At 42.8% G+C, this 22,379-nt stretch overlaps 1 protein-coding gene across 5 annotated transcripts in view; it reads right to left on the reverse strand.

Moving 5' to 3' along the window:
- LOC130108205 (ubiquitin-associated protein 2-like) overlaps window positions 1–22,379 on the reverse strand; it is a 65,084-nt gene that overhangs the window by 4,180 nt on the left and 38,525 nt on the right. For 3 of the 5 annotated variants that reach the window (XM_056275089.1, XM_056275068.1, XM_056275074.1), the window contains exons 15-27: window positions 20,088–20,314; window positions 19,285–19,540; window positions 19,058–19,097; window positions 18,565–18,688; window positions 18,298–18,355; window positions 13,128–13,356; window positions 12,705–12,796; window positions 7,394–7,444; window positions 7,002–7,080; window positions 6,088–6,288; window positions 2,339–2,509; window positions 787–891; window positions 247–320 (exon numbers count right to left, since the gene is read on the reverse strand). In XM_056275089.1, the coding sequence (XP_056131064.1) occupies window positions 247–320; window positions 787–891; window positions 2,339–2,509; window positions 6,088–6,288; window positions 7,002–7,080; window positions 7,394–7,444; window positions 12,705–12,796; window positions 13,128–13,356; window positions 18,298–18,355; window positions 18,565–18,688; window positions 19,058–19,097; window positions 19,285–19,540; window positions 20,088–20,314 (1,707 nt within the window). The remainder of the gene's footprint in view (window positions 1–246; window positions 321–786; window positions 892–2,338; window positions 2,510–6,087; window positions 6,289–7,001; window positions 7,081–7,393; window positions 7,445–12,704; window positions 12,797–13,127; window positions 13,357–18,297; window positions 18,356–18,564; window positions 18,689–19,057; window positions 19,098–19,284; window positions 19,541–20,087; window positions 20,315–22,379) is intronic. The other 2 variants (XM_056275081.1, XM_056275097.1) reach the window with 2 other exon arrangements.

The following is a 22,379-nucleotide window of genomic DNA, read 5'->3' on the forward strand; positions in this document are numbered from 1 at the left end:
AAATTACAAGCAGTCATTTTAGATGGATCTTATTGTAACTTTTTTGTGTGCAATTGGTCCAAAAGTCGTTTTAATGCAAATATGTGCAATTTTAGGAGAATTCAGGGAGCAGCAGATCTTCTTTCCTTTTTTTTTTTTCCTCCACAAAATCCAAAAGGGTCAAGTTCCATAGCCAGAAATGTGGTGGATGTAAGTCTTTTGGACTATAAGATGCAGAGCAATAACCATTAAGAGTCTAGAACTCACCTGGGTCTTGCTATAGATGGAGCCTCCCATGTCAGGAACTCCTCCACTGCTGCCTGACCCCGACAGTCCTGGGGCTTGGGGAGAGAGGAGGAGAAGGAATGGTGGAAAAGCACAAGAGGACCAAGAAGAGAAAAGGGAGTATCAAAAATAAGAGGGAAAAAAGATGGGGTTGGTGGGTCAAGGGGGGGGGGGGAGAAAAAAGAACAATGTCACTTTAACAACACTAAAGCAATATTTGTAAAAAGGTCAATCTTCAGCACTGAGCACTTTTTTTTTTACATTGTTAGTACAGGGCGGGGGTCGGCCAGTAGGAAGAAGCATATCGGTGAGAGAGCGCAATCCACGCATCTTTCTTCCTTTTTCCCCACCACTAGATGTGGTATTCATGTAAACATGCAAGGGTATCCACACACGTGCAGGCATACACACCTGTTACCAGAACACTCTTGACTGCTGAATCATCAGTAACCGTGCGCATATCCGCTATTCCCATGGGCCCCTGCTCGCCTACTATGCATGTGTTCAGGTGTGTGTGTGTACCTTTCCCTGGGCCGCTGCCCGCTGACTTGGCCTGCGACTGGGCAGAGCCTCCGTACCCTCCCTTACTGTACTCCCCACCGTGGGCTTGAGACAGGTCATCAAAGGCTGAGAGGAGGAGGAGTGCAAAGGAAAGGATGGAGAATAGGGAAAAAGAGGGAGAGGATGTAGAGGAGAAACCAAAAGGAAGAGGAATAAGGATGAGGACAGAGAGAGATAAAGAGACGAAGAAAGAGAGAGAGAGCAGGTGGGGCAGGGGAGAGAGAAGCAGTAAGGTAACCTGACTAAAATGGCAGGCTGTGCTTATATTGAGCTGCGGCTACCTTCAGCAGGGGGTATGAGCTGTGCATGCAGCATAAGCAAGACACACACCCAGGCCCAAATTTACACACATACATGCAGCACTTATTGTACCTTTCTCTTCGTCCCAAATGCTACCCATTTAATTGAGCACCCACCACGCATGAGTTTCTGTATGCTCTGTCATCTGTACATGAACCCACTGTCGCAGACACATTTCGTGATACTCAATACTGCTTTACATGTCGCAATACAAAACCCTTGCAATACCCGTGACGCAGGGGCGGAGAGTGGGTCTCAGCACAAAGAGGGCGGAGCTTCTCGATGAGCCCTTGTGATAGTCATTTTAAAATTCAAAAACTGCAAACTAGCAGACATCTCATCCTATCCAGCAAACAACACAAATGATTGAATGAGCCTGATTCATGTTTTTTCTCCATTTTGAAGTTCCCTCAAATTCATTCATAAAACTGTCCAGTTCTGTCAAGTGTAAAAATGCTTACTCACTCCCCCTTCTGGCAGTGTGACGCAGTTATACCTCACAACCAATCACAGCTGGATCACAGCTCCGATGCATTCATGAATAGTCGTAAAAAAGGCTATAGCCTGTATAGGGGCCGTTAATATCTATGTATAGGGGCGCCGTAATGCACTGTATGTTTTATCATTAGCCGACTTTATGAGTGTGTCACTGAATGCATCGGAGTCCCGAGACCCGGTGCGTTCACGGACGCTCGTAAACTCGGCAACAGAGCTCCAAACGGGGCCCCCCCGACCTTGTGGGCCCTGGGGCGACCGCCCACATGCTCCCACTCTGGCTCCACCACAGCCGTGACGCGATGAATAATTTTATTATATAAAAAAAATAAACCTGATGGTTCACACAGGACAGCAGCTTGTCAGCAATGATGCACATGTCAATGCCATCAGCTGGCAATAGGTTTACCTGTGCTGAGAAAGTAAAAGCTTACCAGCTGGTATTATTAGCTTGATTCTGTTGTTTGTTGGTAGGTCACTAAACTGAAAGAGGTAGTTTATCTGACTGATTTGTTTGACTCATCATTGTGTAGTGACACATCATGGAACTGCGCGACACGGTTTGGTATCATTGCAGGGCAAAAATGGTGTCATAACCCAAATACACGCAGTCGACGAATACAGTCGCATAGGTAAATTGAAACTCGGCCAATTGAGGTATTAGTAAACTTCTTGTGCCAGCAGATTTGATTGCGTTTTAAAATTGTCCTTGTAGTACCTGCGCCATATGCATGTTGTCCATAGCTAGGCTGATGCTGTTGGTGGTACTGGTTAGAAGGGTTGGCCAGACCCATGGCAGGCTGCTTGGCTGAAGCTGGAGGCACAAAGACAGTTGGGCCATACTGGAAGGCAGAGGGCACTCCAGGCACACCGGCGTAGTATGGAAGACCTGTGATGTGATGGGTTTATATGAGGAAATATAGGAAATACAGTGCATTCATCAGACCCCTTCACATTTTTTCACATTTTGTCATGTTGCAGCCTTATGCTAAAATGATTAAAATTCATTTTTCCCTCATCAATCTATATTCAATACCCCCATAATGACAAAGCAAACAGAATTTTAGAAAAAAGGAAAAATGACATTGACTTAAATATTCAGACCCTTTGCTATGACATGAAATTTAGCTCAGGTGCCTCCCATTTCTCTTGATCATCTTTGATTTGAGTCCACCTGTGGTAAATTCAATTGATTGGACATGATTTGGGAAGGCTCACAGCTGACAATGCAAATCACAGCAAAAACCTAACCATGAGGTCAAAGGAACTGCCTGCAGCGCTCAGAGATAGGATTGTGTTGAGGTACAGATCTGGGGAAGACTGCAAAAAAATTCTGCTGCATTGAAGGTTCCCAAGAGCACAGTGGCCTCCATAATTCTTAAATGGAAGAAGTTTGGAACAACCAGGACTCTTACTAGAGCTGGCCACCCAGCCAAACTGAGCAATCGGGAGAAGGGCCTTGGTAACAGATGTGACCAAGAACCCAGGGATTAAAGCCAAATAATAAAATAAAATAAATAAATAAATCTCTGCACTGAATTTTTTTTTTCAGGCCAAGTGTAATTCCTTTTTTTTTTTATTGATTTTGAAATGGTTGGTACAGGACTAATTAACATGAGGCATCTGATTGGTGATGCCGCTTATAGAAATAAAATGGCTATAAAATAAGATCCATACAAGAGAGGATACAGCACTCGTCAATCCAAAAGAAAAGGAAGCCACCCAGGCATACAAAGACAGGAATCATATTTCAGGATCGTCAAACAATGCAACATAATTCCAAAAATGATCCCAGAATGGTCCCTTATTATGGTTTCTATCTGTCACCCTGATCAGCATGTGTTTTTAATTTCTTATAACACCAAACAAAACATTGTTTTTGTTTTAAGTGAGCCTCTTATCACTTAAAAGAAAAAGACAAGAACACAAAGCTAACAGCACCAGCTTCTGGAGGGTTCAGGCACTGTGGTGGCTTGAGGGAGGGGGGGTTGTTTGGTCAGGGCGTTAGAGCGTTGTGCATTGTGAAAATATGCATTTTCACACCATTTTGGACCATTATTACCACATTTATAAAAACACAACATAGGTTATAGTTTTTCATAGTACACTCAGACATTAGCAGGAAGAAAAGTGAAACAAATATCCTCACTGATGAAGTAAGTGCTATGTCCTTGAGTAATCCTTCACATTTTTGTGAGTGATCACACTGTGCACCATACAAAATAACACTGGTAAAACAAGACTTAAGACAAATGAATTTGAACTGCAATTTTCTCATCTTCCCATAGCCATTTGACAATCAGCATGTGGTAAGCAGTTTGGCTGCCACTAGTCAATTGACAGAGTTACTGTAGCGAGTCTATTCTTCTCTCACTCCTCTCGCATACTTATTTTCTGACAGTTAATGTCCACCAAGGCAAATTTGTAATTTGTGATAATGGGCTATACAAATAAAATTGACTTAACATTTTTCAGGTTGTCTTTTTGAGCTCATCATCTGTGACAAAGGTAATTCTTAGCTGTTTGACAGATTTTCTCCCTGGTTCATTTCTGCTACTAACTTGTTTTTACTCGTCATGAATTTATTTCCTCTGTGGTAGCACAACACGTTACAGCAGCCTTCAGAAACTCCTGCAGGTTAAACTGGACTAATGAAACACTTTAAGTGCTGACTTGACTCTAAAAGACTCACTATAAACAGACTAAAAACACTCCCTACACTAGCAACATTAAGGCTAAAAACAACCCATAATGCAACACTGTAAAATACCGTAGTTACTCTGGTACTCTCCATTCAGAAAGAATCTGTTGTAATGAATGAACACGTCATTGTCTAGTCCTGGAATATAAGACAACCCCCACTTTTTTAAACCGAAGTTTCAGGGAAAACAAGTATAATATGTATGTCTAAATATAATAATATAATGTCTTATATTAGGGCCAAAAGAGTATCCTTTCTCTCCAGAGTGGTAGAGAACTCTCAGCATAGCTTTTGTCTTTCATTCGGTTTAGATGCTGTGCAAAAATGCTTAGGGTTTTCCTTGTAAGACTAAATAAGTTTTCTAAGGAATACCCTGCAATGATCTCATACAAGGCCCCTCTGGAATCCAACTGACGGAACTCTGTCGTAGTGACGGAGAACTGTAATCCCTGAGAACCCAGTGATCCCCCTGGCTGAGCACCAGAGATCTTGTGTGGAGATGGGAGAAACTTCCAGAAGGACAAACATCACTGCAACACTCCGCCGATCTGGACTTTATGGCAGAGTGGCCAGACAGAAGCCTCTCCTCAGTAAAAGACACGTGAAAGCCTGTTTGGAGTTTGCAAAAAAGAACCTAAAGAACCTTCAGAATAAGAAACAAGACTCTCTGCTCTGATTAAACAAGATTGAACTGTTTGGCCTCAATTCTAAGTGTCATGCCTGAAGGAAACCAGGCACCACTCATCAACTTCCAAATACCATCCTAACAGTGAAGCAAGGTGGTGGGGCAGCATCATGCTGTGGGTTCTGCCCCCGCCCCAGCGGCAGGGACTGGTCATTGTTGAAGGAAAGCTCAATGGACCAAAGTACAGAGACATTCTTAATGAAAACTTGGTCCACAGCACTCAGGACCTCAGATTGGGCCGAATGTTCACCTTCCAACAAGACAATGTCCTTAAGCACACAGCAAAGACAATGCAGAAGTGGCTTAGGGACAACTCTGTGAATGTCCTTGAGTGGCCCAGCCAAAGCCCTGACTTGAACTCAATTTAACATCTCTGGAGAGACCTGAAAATGGCTGTCCACCGACGGTCTCCATCCAACCTGACAGAGCTTTAGAGGATCTGCAGAGAAGAATGGTAGAAAATCCCCAAATACAGGTATGCAAAGCTTTTCCCATCATACCCAAGAAGATTCGAGGCTGTAATCACTGCCAAAGGTGCTTCATCTAAGTACTGAGTAAAGGGTTTGAATACTTATGTGATATTTCAGTTGTTCCTTTTTAATGAATTTGTAAACATTTCTAAAATCCTGTTTTCACTTTGTCATTATGAGGTATTGAGTGTAGATTGATGAGGGAAAACATAAATTTAAACAATTTCAGCATAAGGCTACAACTTAACAAAATGTGAAAAAAGTGAAGGGGTCTGAATACTTTCTGAATGCACTGTGGTTATTAGAGGAATCACACATTGGGTAGAATGTTTTTCCCTTTTGCTGTGGGATTGACTTCAGCAGTTTTGACTCCAATAGTATTATATAAAACTATAAATCAGTGATGGGAGCTGGCCATTTGATAACACCAATAAAATCCACACTTACACCTGACATGAACGCTGAACCAAATCACAAATAATAATTACATTAGGTCCTTTGCATCAGTAAGTTAATAAGGTCATATTGCAAGTAACTACTGCCTAACTGACTTTCTAGGATTCCAAGAAAAGAAAATTTTATACTGAAATATAAACTTTTCTTCTGTTTACCAGTGTATCCATAACCCGGAGGCAGAGGGGCGTTGAGGAAGGCCTGGTTTTGTGTCTGCTGGCCCGTACCCTGTCCCTGGCCCTGACCCTGTGTCCCTGCCTGGGGTGCCTGCTGGGGCTGTGACTGCACACCACCAGTCGAGAGGCTGGTGGGAGGAGCCGGAGAAGATGAGTCAGCCCTACCAAACTTTGTCGCCTCTCCTGGACAGAAAAATTTGACAGAAGAGAGAGAAACGTGAAACAGTATGATATCTCTATTTCTAAACAACTCACTTTATTTGGTATGCATAGGAAAAAAAACTTCAGACAATGCACTGTATTACAAAATACCTGTTAGTATCCCATGTATTTGTAACTATTACTCAGATTCGAGATTTTGGTTTCATCAAATCTACCATGTTTGTAATCTGTGCAGGAAAAAAATGTGGTGTATATTACCGAATGTATTCTGGGTTAAACAAAGTTTGCTGATAATACTAATCCTGTGTGAGTCACTAATTTCAAAAGAAATCTTCTTGACAATTTGTATCTTCATTTGGTCATAAAATCTTAGCCTTTTACACCCATCTGTGGTGCTAGTGATTTAAGCAAATCTTACTATCGCATACACATCCCCTTCAAGAAACAGAGGTTGCGGTTAAAGTCACTGAGTAATTCTGGTCCCTACGATAATAGGCCTATGTGAACAGGGCTAAAAACTAAACCAGTCATATTTTTGCCAACTGGTGTTATCAAAAATATTTGCTTTATGCAAGTGCAGAAAAGTCTGCTGCAACTAAACAGAAGTCATTTTAAAAGGATACTAAGAATAAAACACAAAGTAACAATTAATTGTGTGGAACATGCATTACTATTATATGTCTTGTGACAATGCCAGTCATTTGTCACTCATTATAATTCTAAAGTCATTTTACCAGAGTAGGGATTGTTGGCCAGGCCATCTCTGCCAGGCATGGTAGCTGTAGTACCAGGGAATGTCACACCATAGTAGTCCTATTAGGGTAAAGAGGGAAACAAATATTACAATAGGAGAGAACCCTTTCTAATAGAGCTGCTCTGCTCTAATAGAGCCCTGTGAATTCAAAGGACACTGATACAGTGTTTTAATTAAATTATGGAAATGTAATATCTACTGGCAAAACTACTTGATAACTAAAACTTTATTTATTTTCACTGAAGGCCATTAAACATCCATTGTTTTATATCTAAAAAGTGAAATGAGAGAATTAATTCCTAAAACGCTGCCCTTTGTCCAATAGCAATAACATCCTGCAGGTTTTATGACACTGGGAAAAAGGAAACTGACCATTGGAAGGCGAGACTGAAGCATCTGCAGGTCTTCATATCCGTAGATCTGCTGTGAACAAAAGCACAACCCACCAATTCACAGGGGGAACCATTAGGTACTCTTTAGGCATATCCTCTAAGTTCTAAAATGGAGCAGAAAGCAGTGGCAACAAGAAAGTCTGCATCTGATATCATTGTGTAAGATGCTGTACTTTACCCATAGCCTACAGACTCATTTTTACAGTATAAAGCCATTTAGAGATTGACTGCAAAGCAGTTAAGGACTGTGCCATTTGCTCATCAAGGAAACAAACTGACTGAAGTCTGTTATCATCAGTATCCTAGTGTTATATCAATGTCTCAGTGTGTTTCATAGATGTCATGTTTGATCAAAACCTACTAAAACACAATCATCATCCCCATTGAAGCTACCAAGGCATTTGGATCTGCTCTTGTAAAAATCTTCGAAAGTTGAGCCTGCACAAACTGCAAGGATTAGGGGATTAATTACCCCAATAAATAAATAAATAACTAGACAAAGTATCCACTCCAGGTTATGTAGAAGTCTCTGGAGGAAAATTTGTACCAAAACGCATATCATTAATATATTTTAGAATAGCATAATAGTTAAAGAAACAAAGAATGTTGGAGTGTAGCAGGCTAATCCCTAATAGTGCAGTTTAAGACAACTGAGTCATACCAAGACATCAGGGTGAGGAACCAAGAAAGTAGGCAGCCAAGTAGGTTTCAAAGTTTGTTAGGGAGCCCAACTAGGGGGTGCATTGTTGTCAATTTGGCTGACCAGCACTGCAGCTTTTAGTTTTTTTTTTAACTCATTTTATATTTCCCTTTTAAACAAGGCCCCTAATCCCATGTATTCCTCAAATAACCTTATGTATGATGTTCTACCTAGCCCAGCAAATCTCCATCTCTGGGGCAAGATTGATTCTCCATCATGTCCTCTGTACCCTGGAAAAGGTTCACTCGAGCACATCCTCAGCAATTGCCCATCAGCCCTGGGGGAGGACAGTTACTGCTGGCGACATGACCAGGTGCTGAAGACAGTTGCAGAGGCCATCTCCAAAGCTGTGGCCAACAACAAGCAAGCCCGCGGACAGAGGAACATTGCCTTTGTCAGGGCTGGTGAGCAGCCTCAGTCACAGCCCAGATCAGCAGCCGATCCTCCTCACCTCTGTGTCAGACTGGGAGCTGCGAGTCAACTTGGGCGGGGGCAGCTCAGGTTTGCAGACCATGTTATGACAACTTCGTTGAGGCCAGACATAGTGCTATCATCAGCCTCTTCAAAACAGGTGCTTCTTACAGAGCTGAGAGTTCCCTGGGAGGACCAGGCGGAAGACGCAAATTAGCGGAAGTGGTCCAAGTACCAGGAGCTGGTGGATCAGCGCCGGAGGAGAAGCTAGAAGGCGTGTTGTGAGCCCACTGAAGTGGGGTGTAGAGGCTTTGCTGGCCACTCACTGTGCAAGGTCTACACTCTACTTGGCATCATTGGGGCTGCAAAAAGGAAAGCCATCAAGTCTTCCATGGAGGCTGCAGAGAGGGCCTCCAGATGGTTTTGGATCAGAAGGAATGATCGGTGGGCCAATGCTGCTGGGACACAAGCCAGGGCCTGATCAACCCTGGCTGGGTTGCCTGAGCGAGGGTGTATTATGTTGAAAGACCCGAAATACCCGAGGACCTGATGATGTGTCTCACTGCATTCTAAGATGTATCTTTGAATCAATGCGTAATCATGTGTCCTGGAAACTAACCAACAAAGACACTGCGATATGGTGCAATAAGCAGTTGCTTACAATATGTGTCTTTGGTTGAATCTGAAGAATTCTTGAATACCAAGAGAACTACAAGTGCATATCTTTATATCCCATTAGAACTTGTGTTGTGCTGGACCAGTGCAGAGTGTTACGGATCTTAATGGGAAGAATATGGTACTGTCAGTACAATAGCTACAGTGCATCTGGAAAGTATTCACACCCCTTCACTTTCCCCACATTTTGTTATGTTACAGCCTTATTCCAAAATGGATTAAATTCCTTTTTTTTTCTCATCAATCTACACACAATACCCCATAATGACAAGGGTGAAAAAGGTTTGTAGAAATTTTTGTAAATTTATTAAAAATAAAAAACTGAAATATTGCATGTACAGTGGCTTGCAAATGTATTCATACCCCTTGAACTTTTCTACATTTTGTCAAGTTACGACCACAAACATAAATATATTTTATTGGAATTTTATGTGAAAGACAAACACAAAGTGGCACACAACTGTGAAGTACAAAGAAAATTACACATGATTTAAAAAAAAAATTTACAAATAAATAAATGAAAAGTGCAGTGTGCAAAAGTATTCAGCCCCCTTTTCTCTGAGTGCAACCAATTGCCTTCAGAAGTTGCCTGATGATTGCTGAATGACCGAATGTTGACCTAATGACTAAATAGTCAACCTGTGTGTAATCTAATCTCAGTACAAATACAGCTGTTCTGTGACGGCCTCAGAGGTTTGTTAAGAGAATATTGGGGAGCAAACAGCATCATGGAGTCCAAGGAACACACCAGACAGGTCAGGGATAAAGTTGTGGAGAAGTTTAAAGCAGGGTTAGGCTATAAAAAGATTTCCCAAGCTTTGAACATCTCACGGAGCACTGTTCAATCCATCATCCGGAAATGGAAAGAGTATGGCACAACTGCAAACCTACCAAGACACGGCCGTCCACCTAAACTTACAGGCCGAACAAGCAGAGCACTGATCAGAGATGCAGCCAAGAGGCCCATGGTGACTCTGGACAAACTGCAGAGATCCACAGCTCAGGTGGGGGAATCTGTCCACAGGACAACTGTTGGTCATGCACTGCACAAATCTGGCCTTTATGGAAGAGTGGCAAGAAGAAAGCCATTGTTAAAAGAAAACCATAAGAAGTCCTGTTTGCAGTTTGCCAGAAGCCATGTGGGGGACACAGCAAACATGTGGAAGAAGGTGCTCTGGTCAGATGAGACCAAAATTGAACTTCTTGGTCTAAATGCAAAACGCTATGTGTGGCGGAAAACTAACACTGCACATCACTCTGAACACACCATCCCCGCTGTCAAACATGGTGGTGGCAGCATCATGCTCTGGGGGGCTTCTCTTCAGCAGGGACAGGGAAGATGGTCAGAGTTGATGGGAAGATGGATGGAGCCAAATACAGGGCAATCTTGGAAGAAAACCTGTTGGAGTCTGCAAAAGACTTGAGACTGGGGCGGAGGTTCACCTTCCAGCAGGACAACGACCCTAAACATAAAGCCAGGGCTACAATGGAATGGTTTAAAACAAAACATATTCATGTGTTAGAATGGCCCACTCAAAGTCCAGACCTAAATCCAATTGAGAATCTGTGGCAAGATCTGAAAACTGCCGTTCACAAACGCTCTCCATCTAATCTGACTGAGCCTGAGCTGTTTTGCAAAGAAGAATGGGCAAAAATTTCAGTCTCTAGATGTGCAAAGCTGGTAGAGACATACCCCAAAAGACTTGCAGCTGTAATTGCAGCAAAAGGCGGTTCCACAAAGTATTGACTCGGGGGCTGAATACTTTTGCACACCGCATTTTTCAGTTTTTTATTTGTAAAATTTTTTTAAAATCATGTATAATTTTCTTTGTACAAGTACAAAGAAAGACCAACACAATTGTGTGTTGGTCTTTCACATAAATTTCCAATAAAATATATTTATGTTTGTGGTCGAAACGTGACAAAATGTGGAAAAGTTCAAGGGGTATGAATACTTCTGCAAGCCACTGTACATAAGTATTCACACCCTTTGCTATGACACTCAAAATTGAGCTCGGGTTCATCCTGTTTCCACTGATCATCCTTGAGATGTTTCTACATCTTGATTGGAGTCCACCTGTAGTAAATTCAATTGATTGGACATGATTTGGAAAGGCACACACCTGTCTATATAAGGTCCCACTGTTGACAGTGAATGTCAGAGCAGAAACCAAGCCATGAAGTCAAAGGAATTGTCTGTGGACCTCCGAGACAGGATTGTATCAAGGCACAGATCTGGGGGTACAAAAAAATGTCTACAGCTTTGAAGCTCCCGAAGAGCACAGTGGTCTCCATCATTCATAAATGGAAGAAGTTTGGATCCACCAAGACTCCTCCTCAAGCTGGCCACCCAGCCAAACTGAGCAATCGGGGGAGAAGGGCCTTGGTCAGGGAGGTGACCAAGAACCTGATGGTCACTCTGACAGAGCTCCAGCGTTCCTCTGTGGAGATGGGAGAACCTTCCAGAAGGACAACCATCTCTGCAGCACTCCACCAATCAGGCCTTTATGGTAGAGTGGCCAGACGGAAGCCTCTGCTCAGTAAAAGGCACATGACAGCCCGCTTGGAGTTTGCCAGAAAGCACTTTAAGGACTCTCAGACCATGAGAAACAAGATTCTCTGGTATGATGAAAGCAAGATTGAACTCTTTGGCCTGAATGCCAAACGTCACATCTGGAGGAAACCAGGCACCTCTCATCACCTTGCTAATACCATCTCTACAGTGAAGCATGGTGGTGGCAGCATCATGCTGTGGGGATGTTCTTCAGCGGCAGGAACTGGGAGACTAGTCAGGATTGCGAGAAAGATGAATGGAGCAAAGTACATAGAGATCCTTGATGGAAACCTGCTCCAGCGCACTCAGGACCTCAGACTGGAGCGAAGGTTTACCTTTCAACACGACAACGACCCTAAGCACACAGCCAAGACAACGAAGGAGTGGCTTCGGGACAAGTCTGTGAATGTCCTCGAGTGGCCCATTCAGAGCCCAGACTTGAACCCCATTGAACATCTCTGGAAAGACCTGAAAATAGCTGTGCAGCGACGCTCCCCATCTAACCTTACAGAGCTCGAGAGGATCTGCAGAGAAGAATGGGAGAAATACCCCAAATATAGGTGTGCCAAGCTTGTAGCTTCATACCCAAGAAGACTTGAGGCTGTAATCATTGCCAAGGGTGCCTCAACCAAGTACTGAGTAAAGGGTGTGAATATTTATGTACATGCAATATTTCAGTTTTTTATTTTTAATAAATTTGCAAAAATTTCTACAAAACCTTTTTCGCTTTGTCATTATGGGGTATTGTATGTAGATTGATGAGAAAAAAAAGGAATTTAATCAATTTTGGAATAAGGCTGTAGCATAACAAAATGTGGGGAAAGTGAAGGGGTGTGAATACTTTCCAGATGAACTGTATAAGTAGGGGATATCTACTGATATGTGCCAGATAATTCTCCTATTAACAAGGAAATATGGGAACATTTAAGGGGGAAAAAAAACATTTGTTACCGGGTAGGCAGGGAGTAGGCCACCGGGGCCCATGATATACTGGTTAGTCAGCAGAGGGGGTACTCCTTGGGCGAGGTTGGGGGGCGCTTTTCCTTGGTGACAGAAAAAACAATTGTTTATTTGGCATCCTTTGTGATGATTCTCAGACACTTCACTATCACAAATCATTTTTGAAAAACAATCATTTCAAAGCATAATAAATATTCTAAGAAGTGAATGAGAATAAAACTTTGGCAAATGTATATTTAATAATGAAAGAAAATACAAGTTCCACATCTTGATGGGTCACAAAACTCGATTTACTCCCCCTCAGTCACCTTTTGTGGCTTATATTCAATTGTAAGCATGAAAACTTGTGCACTAGAGGTTTCCTATAAAAGCAAGGCGCTGTGTGAAAGGGGAAAAAAAGCACTATGAACTTACCAGAGGTGGTGGTGAGCAGTGGTGCTGTGCGACTGCCTGCACCCGAGAGTGATGTATTTGTGGTGGTGTTGGTGCCATTCGCAGTGAGTCCCGGAGCTACGGCGGGGTGCAGGCCATTGCTGGTTGAACTGCTGACAGCCAGCGGGGTGGAAGGGCTGGGGTTGACCGTCTGGCTGGAAGATGACACGAAGGCATGGAGACTGCTGTTGCCACTCTCTTCACTGGCCATCTAATGGAACCAAGAGAAGAATAGGACATGAGATAAGAACCAGAGTAGGGGTGCAACGGTCCAGTTAGCCCATGGTTCGGTTCGTACCTCGGTTTTTGGGTCACAGTTTCGGTTCGGTTTCGAATTACATTGTTGGTGAAATAAGTTTGGGAGGGAATAACGTAGCGCGGATCAAGCGTATGCATTAGCTGACGAAAGCCCACATCTCCAACCACCGAAAAGGGCTGCATATCTTTAGCAATGAACACCCCCGTTGCACGGGATATTTTTTTGTGTTTCTCTGAGTTGGCGCTATAGGTTTGTTGGAAAGCATCTCCGATAGACGGTTGTTTTTTGACTGGTGCGGTTACCTGTGCATCTGTCCTCTTCCAGAAAGCGAGACATCTGGGTGGTGACGGCGGAGATGCTGGCTCATATTGGAAGTGTTTCCACTTGTGTAGTACACAGTGTTATTTCTGTCCACTGTTTTGTCTCCTTCATCGTTGTATTCAACAGAAAACCCGAAATGTCCCGATTTGTATGAAGACGGTGCTTCTTCAAACTTTTCTCTCTCTACTCCTGCACTCGCCATGACTTTTTTTTCAACTCGACTGTCGGCTCCAGTTACAAGGGGGGTGGGGGGCTAACAGTGATTGGATATTTACTCGTGGGGCGGGGTTTTCGGCAGCAGGCTGTCTCAGCCTGCCTGCACACAGGCACACAGTGAAAAATCCATTCTCCGGCAGTAAGAAACGCCTGTCAACTATTCACACACATTTTAACTGCAAAACAGAAAACCCACGGTCCATAAGGGCGGATTGAACCGTACAGGGCGGACCGTACGGTTCGGTTTTAAACCGAAAACCGTTGCAAGCCTAAACCTGAGCAGATAAAAATTGTTTGGTAAAGAATGAAGCAGTGTTAAAAAGGGAGAAGTGCAGAGAGACAAAAGAAATTGTATATGGGTTCGACTATCCTTCGATATGTCAGAGGATGGTAGGGCATTCACGAGTGCTGCATTTTAGTAGTCGTCAACTACTCCCAAAAAGTAGTTGAGTAGTCGATTAATTGTGGGAGATATCATATATTGTTTTCACCCAATAATAATGATCAATTCTTGTCAAAAAGTTCCCAAATACAACCAGTAAAGGGTTAACTAATGTAGGCGGGACCAACCTGGGGGTAAATAAAATAGCAGAGTCCTCGATTGGCTTTAACACACCATTTACAAATGAGCTGCAATCTGATTTGACTAAACCCCCAGCAAGCTTGTCTTAGCTGGAGATACTGTTTGTCTACAGCAACAACGCGACTGTTGTCTTGCAGTTGTGACCGTGTTCTGGTGACTTTCAGCAGAGTGCGTCCGTGGTTGTCGTGGTGATGGTAGCTGTTGAAAAGCCTAAAAGCTTTTCAACAGATTTTCAAAAGACAAAAGATTATCTTAAATTGAACGTTCAATACAGTATATATTCATCTGGTCCTTTTTGTCCTACATTATGTAAATTAAACGGTGTCACCAACAAGAAGCATTCACATTTCTTGAAATTACTTTTAATGTATGGGAAAACATAGATTAGCAGAGCAGGTAGCGTCTAATGAGGAATTTGACATTATAATGTTACAGGTTAAATGACTGAATATGGGTCACTTTCCAATTGAGGATAACGCTATAAAATACAGCTGTACTGCCAGCTGCGGTTTGTTTCCCACATTAAGAACACTATAAGAAATGTTACTAGGGGTGAATGAGTCTTGCTGAGCACAATTTAACTTACGTAAATGGTTAGTGTAGATATTAAACACGGATGAATGTGTATTTAAGATCGATTAAAGAAAAATTAAAGGCTTTTAGGAGGGCACTACGTGTTCTGTTCATGTTTTCAACAACTTCTATCACTTAAGTCACCAGTTAACATGGTCACTCGTTAAACTGAAAATCCGGGATAGCGGGAGTCTTTCCTTCGCTACATACCTTAAATTCTGTTTATTTAACATGGCATAACATGGAAAATGATGCTGTTTATTTAACAAGGCATAACGTAGATTGTTCAGCGCCCCCAGCTGCATATCTGTTGTAGATGCATTGCCATTGCTTTATTACTGCACAGTGCTAAACCCACAGACAAACGATTAGTCTACAACAGGGGCGCCCACTACGTCGATCGCGATCGACCAGTAGATCGCAAAGGCAGTGCTGGTAGATCTCCATGACATTCCAAAAAAACATTTTTTTTCCAAGACATTAGCCTATCATCTGTCCTCCATTTGGCATTTGCTTTTTGATTGACGTAAAGGACGGCCAGTCTGCTGTTGCCTAAAACCAAAGATTCTAGAGCGGAACCTAAAACTTTGTTACATTAGGTTACCCTAACAACCAGAGCCCTTCTCTAACGTACATTGAAGTTCACATGCCCACAACGTGAGCTAATGCAGAACTGCACTGAGCTAGCTAGTTCAACTCTCTAAAAAAAACTCTACTAAAAAGTGAAACAAAACAAAAATGAGTGGGGGAACCGGACCTAGCAAGAAACAAAAAACGTACCATTTCCATGTGGAATGGGAGGAGGACTTTTTTTTCACCATGTCTTATTCCAAATGCGTTTGTCTCATCTGTTAGTCTAGCATTGCTATCCCAAAGAAAGGAAACGTGGAGAGGCACTTTCGAACTGTTCATAAAAACTATGACAATGACTTCCCTCCGAAAAGCGAGCTGAGAAAGGTGAGGGAACTAAAATCACAGTTAATCGTGCAGCAGTCACTTTTCACGCAGCCGAATTCAAAGGCAAAGGCAGCCACCGAAGCATCTTTACGGGTGAGTCACTCCATCATTAAGCATAAGAAAGCCTTCCAAGATGGAGAGATGATGAAAGAGGCCTTCCTTGAGGCAGCAGATTGGTTGTTTCGGGACATTAAAAACAAATCAGAAATACTATCTTCAATCAAAGCTCTCCAGTTATCAAGAAATTCCGTCACAAGGCTCTGTGAAGTGATGGGCGATGATTTGACACAGCAGCTTTGGAGGGACATCGTGGACTGCGAGTGTTTCTCACTACAATTGGACGAGTCTACGGACATAAGTGATACGGCCCAATTGTGCATTTTCATTCGGATGGTGTTTCAAGATATGACCGCAAAAGAGGAGTTGTTAACAATACTACCCATGAAGGAACACACACGGGGAGAGGACATTTTTCAGATCTTCAAAAACTTTGTGGATAAAATCCAGCTCTCAGTGTGTAAACTGGTGTCAATCACCACGGACGGTGCGCCTGCTATGGTGGGCTGCTCGAATGGATTTATTGCGACGATGCTTTCCCGGACTTCCTTAATTACCACTGCATAATACACCAACAAGCATTATGCACAAAAATGCTAAACATGAAAGAGGTCATGGATGTGGCAACCAAAATCGTCTGTTCTATTCGAGCGAGGTCTCTTGAAAGACGGTTGTTTCGAACACATTTGGAAGATGCCGACTGTAACTACTCTGACCTCTTGCTACACACTGACGTGAGATGGCTTAGTAGAGGGAGATTCTTGCAGAGATTTCGAGAGCTCTGTCCGGAGATTAAGGAGTTTCTCCTTATCACTAAACATGCGGAACACAAGCAACTTAATGACAATCAGTGTCTGCTAGACTTGGCGTTTTTAACTGATGTAACCAACATGTTGAACGAGCTTAATTTAGAGCTGCAAGGAAAAGACAAAAGCGTGGTAAACTTGATCAGCTCAGTTAACGCTTTCAAACGGAAAATGCAACTTCTGTCGTCAAAGTTGCACTGCTGTGATTTGGGAAACTTCCGAAACCTCGCAGCAGAGCTGGAGAAGCAAGGGAGGGCGTGTGCGCAACTTGACAGTGCACGCTACACAGAGCAGATTGAAAATGTCCGGTCAGTCTTTGACAAACGGTTTCAAGACTTTGCTTTGCTCCAGCCAATCGCTACATTTATGTGCTACCCATTTGGGGAAGATACAGAGGTGGATTCCCTCGCCTCAGAAATGGCAACACTGTTTCATCTGAACTCGTCTGCAGTGGAGGATGAGATGCTGACAGTACAGGCTGACATTCAGCTTAAGTCCAGGGCGCATGGAGAGTTTTGGAACTTACTTACAGAGGACAAGTACCCAAACATGAGGAAATGTGCAACCTCCTTGACGGCATTATTAGGCTCTACTTATTTGTGTGAGTCAGCCTTTTCTCACATGAAGATTATCAAGTCCAAATACCGTTCCACAATGACAGATGATCATTTGGAGGCCTGCTTGAGGCTGGCTACCAGCAGCTACTGTCCGAACTATGCAACCCTGTCTGACTCCCTCCAGTGCAGGTCATCATCAGAGTAGAGAGGTAGAGATCACAAATCTATTTAACACAGCTGTAAAGGTTCATGCAGTGATGCAATTTCAACATAGTGCAGTAGCAAATGCTTGGTATGATTATTGCCTGTGTAAGGTTCAATATAAATGCAAATCCGTTGCAATACTGTATATGTAACACAACATGTATATAAATACACACACTGCATATAAATGTTCATATATATGTAAAACATGTATTGAGTATTTTTATTATTATTAATATGAGTAGATCATTTTGACCTGGTCATTTTAAAAGTAGCTCACGAGTCAAAAAATTGTGGGCACCCCTGGTCTACAACTACTATGCACAGTGTCGACTAGTGGTTTTGATAGTCGAGTTGTCGACTATTCTGTGAAAACCCTAGAGGAAGCTCAAACTTGTCTGTAAACTCGATATTCATATTTATGGAAATCAAAGCACCGCACTTTACTATCCACCCCAATGTTACTTCCTAGTGTCTTATGGCACTTCCCTGACATCCCAGAACCTGTGCATTCAAAGCTCCAGATTAATATTGGGGTTTCTTGTGGGTGTTTTCTAAGACCCAGGTTCCTTTCTAGAACCATTCCAGGTTCAGTTCAAGTATATGTGTGCTCGCTTACCGTTAGAGAGGAGCTTGTGGCGAGAGCAGACCCAGATGGGTGACTGCTGGTCCCATGACTAGAGAGAAAGACAAAAATGTCAGAATGTTGCAGCAGAATAAGCAATTGGTTATTTACATATCTTTTGCCCCAAGAAATGTGGGCAGAGGAGAGGATGCAATCAAAGATTTACCATTGGGACAGTGGCCCCACGTCAATAAAAAGCAGAGGAAGAGAAGAAATAAAAGGTGTTCAGTAAATCATGGTATTTTTGGGTCAAACTCATACCTGCTGAGAGAGGGTAGGGACGCTGAGTGGGAGGGTGTAACTGCAGGGGAGGGGATGTGATGGTCAGGGCCACTGTCACTCGTCATGACAGGAGACTCCGTCTTCACCGTTCTAGATGACGTAGCTGATTAGACAGAAAGCAAGCAAGGTTAAAAAAAACTGCCTTTTTGTGATGAATTCCTATTCAGGTGTTTGGGCTTTACTACCCTGGTTCATTTAATGTTATTTGTGTTTACTCGAATTACCATAATTAATAAAAAAAACCCGAATCAAGGGATTCCAGAGTGAAAAGATGAAGAAACAACAAAGAGAGGGAAGGGGAGATGGGCTATTTTTTGTCCTCATCTGACATCAGGCTAAATGACCACTAAATAAAATCATTTCATCATTTTACTTCCTACCAGCTTCACTTCACAATCAATACTCATTAGATATGGTTTTAAAGGTCACTCCAATACAGCTCTGTAGAATTGCTATTGCTGGGAGTACTCACTGTCCTGTGTGTTCTGGGTCTTCATGCCACTGTAACCATTCTGCATGAAATGAAAATCCAAACTTAATTTCCCTTTGGATTTACTATTTTACCAAAAAATTTTTTTTTTAAAAAAGCATTACGCATTTGAAATATAATCGTGCATTCCGCAGTAGGCTTCTGTCTTCACTGTTTTTTTTTTAAAAATATTTCTTTTAAATACAGTGAGAGAAAAGGTTCATCCTCACTGTGAGAGGTCCAGTGGGAGATGCTGAAGGGAGGTCTTTGCTCTGGGAGAAGCCCAGGTGAGGTGGCAGGGACCTTGCGCCACTGCTCTCCACCCGAGCAGCTGAGGAGGCGGCTGTGGAAGAGGAGGGCAGGGGGGCTGCGCTGGGCAGGCCCAGTGAAGGTGAGGGAGTGGCACTGGGCAAGCCCAGAGATGGTGAAGGGAAGTTGGGATCAGATCCTACTGGGACTAGGGTGGGCAAGCTGCTCAAGGGTTCACTGCATAGAAGAATCAAGGGGAGGGAGAGATACATGGAATGATATACTGGATGTTAACTCTAACCCAGAACATGATTTGAGTACATCTAACATTTTTAGTGGCAAAACACTGTGTTGAACATTATCAAACTGAACAAAAGTCTGTGCATAAACCTTTTGGTCCTTATATTTAAAACAAAACAAAAAAATGACTCATTAAATGGCTAATTTCATTTATTTATTTAACTGTATTAAGGAAGTACAAACAAGACAGACAGTCATGTATGTCACACACACGGTAGTCAAAGAAGTGGGCTGACCTGCCTAAGCCCTCCAAAACACGTAGCCATTTATTCCAATGAAGTTGGCGTCTCATTAAGATTTCCTTTCATATCATAATGATAGACAGATAACACAGAAAAACTGACAGAAAGGGAATGACGAGCATTGACTTTGTTTATACATAGACATTTATGTCCCATACACTGACATCACAAGCATATTCATCAAAACACACACATATACACGCACACACACCACACACACGCACGCACGCACGCACGCTTACCTGACTGGTCCAGGCTTGGAGAAGAGGCTGCTCTGGGGCTGCTGTGTGGGGACCGGTATAGGGACAGGGAAGGCGGCTGGAGCCGGAGCCGGTTGCCTGGCTGGTTCAGTCTGGCCCATATCCACTGACCCAGTGGCAGCTTCAGAGCCAAAGTCCAGTGCTCCAAATTGTACATTCAGACCCGACACATCTGTAGAGCCAGGCATTTCAACTGCTGATGAGGGGATCTTTGGTGGGAGGAGAGGAGAATAATGAACATAGTCAAATAAGTCACCATTGTTTTGAATAATTTGACATAAACCTTCATGTTAGACAAATAAAAGTGATTGAGCTGCTGCCATTAGTGTCTTAGATTGCTGAATGCATGAAGAACTTAGAAAAACTAGCGAGTTTTCATATTTCAAGTCAACTCTTTGAAGTACCTGAAGGATTGCACATTTAAAATATATTGTGTATATTATTTTTTTGAAATATGCAGAGAATTGGGATAAGGTATTGCAGCAAATCTCTGTTCATGAGCCAAAAACCAAAATCCACCATTCTGTTCTGTGATAATAAGAGCATAAGCTGCCTTAAACTGGAAGGGACATCACTCCATGGGGACTCCACACCTGTGCAACCTGAAAATGAATGGGAGCTATGGTGTTTTTCCTTGCCAATGTTAGAAATGGGAATATAATACTTAAAAGCATTTGTCAGCACTAAAATCAAATGTTGGTCAATTCTCAATATCACTGTTACAGAACAATGTCATTTTAACTATCATTAGTGCTCAATTTGTGCGCACCACTCAGTTTTGGACCGCCTGCACTCCTGTACCTATTAAGGAGGATTTGGGCGGCCGGGTGGTGTGGCGGTCTATTCCGCTGCCTACCAACACAGGAGCACCCGTTCGAATCCCTGCGTTACCGCCGGCTTGGTCGCGCATCCCTACAGACACAATTGGCTGTGTCTGCGGGTAGGAAGCCGGATGTGGGCATGTGTTCTGGTCGCTGCACTAGCACCTCCTCTGGTCGGTTGGGGTGCCTATTTCCTCCCACACACTACATCCCCCTGGCGAAACTCCTCACTCTCAGGTAAAAAGAAGCGGCTGGCGACTCCACATGTATCGAAGGAGGCATGAGGTAGTCTGCAGCCCTTCCTGGATCAGCAGAAGAGGTGGAGTAGAGACCGGGATGGCTCGGAAGAGTGGGGTAACTGGCCGGATACAATTGGGGGGCATCTAAATAAATAAATAAATTTGGCTTAAAAAATAAGGAGGATTCCACACCTCTTGTGATAAGTTATTGTTATATAAATGAATAAATGCTGAGTTTTTGTTTATTTCCCTTCTTCTAAAACATTTGATTGACTAGTTTCTCCATTAGTCTTATTAAGTTGCAGAGCAGCTGAAACCAGACATTGTTTGTACGCAAGTAACAGCAACAGCAGAGATCGGAAAGCCCAAGTATTAAAGAATTTAGTGCAGTTGTTGGCCCAGTAGGCTTGGGCGACTGGACAAACATATCACCGATTGAGTGAGTCTAATCAGCAGTTGATTTTTTGCACAGTTTTTGTCCTTTTATTTTGCTAATTTAATGGTAGGCCTCCTTGAAAATTCAACTCAGTGGATAATTAATATTTATTAAAAGGCACCCTTAATGACACTCAAAGGTCACCTTACAGCAATACAATAACAAAGCAGTAAAAAGCATTAGCGCAATCAACAACAAAACACACAATAAGCAATAGAGAAGGGGTGGCTAACGATGTGCCATGGAGAGCCATGTGTATGCAGGTTTTCATTCCAGCCGGACTCCACACCAGGTGATTTCACTGATTAGCAACCCTTCAACCAAAGAGGAAGAATGTATCAGTGAAAATCAGCTGGTGTGGAATCGGGTTAGAATGAAAACCTGCATACACATGGCTCTCCATGGCTCTCCATTAGCCACCGCTGCGAGCATACATCAGCAGGAGTTAAAAAAAAGATGAATTTGATATTGTTAAAGTTGAGTATGCTAATTTAAAAAGGTGGGTTATAAGAGCAGTTTTGAATTCTGTAATGAGTCCAGTATGAGGATGTGATGGGGAATGAAGTTCCAGAGTTTGTGTGTAATATAGACGAAAGCCCTGGCGCCCATTGTGCTGGGGTTGATGGCTGGTAGTGCCAATAGACATGCTGGTGAAGACCGCAGGCAGCAAGATGGAGTGCAAGTCTGAAGGAGGTCTGTGAGATAAGCAGGGGATAGATTATGAAGAGCTTTGAATTTTAATACAATTTTATAGTTAATCTGCTATGACACAGGAAGC

Source organism: Lampris incognitus, chromosome 1 (genome assembly GCF_029633865.1).
Source record: "Lampris incognitus isolate fLamInc1 chromosome 1, fLamInc1.hap2, whole genome shotgun sequence".
NCBI classification, from domain to species: Eukaryota; Metazoa; Chordata; class Actinopteri; order Lampriformes; family Lampridae; genus Lampris; species Lampris incognitus.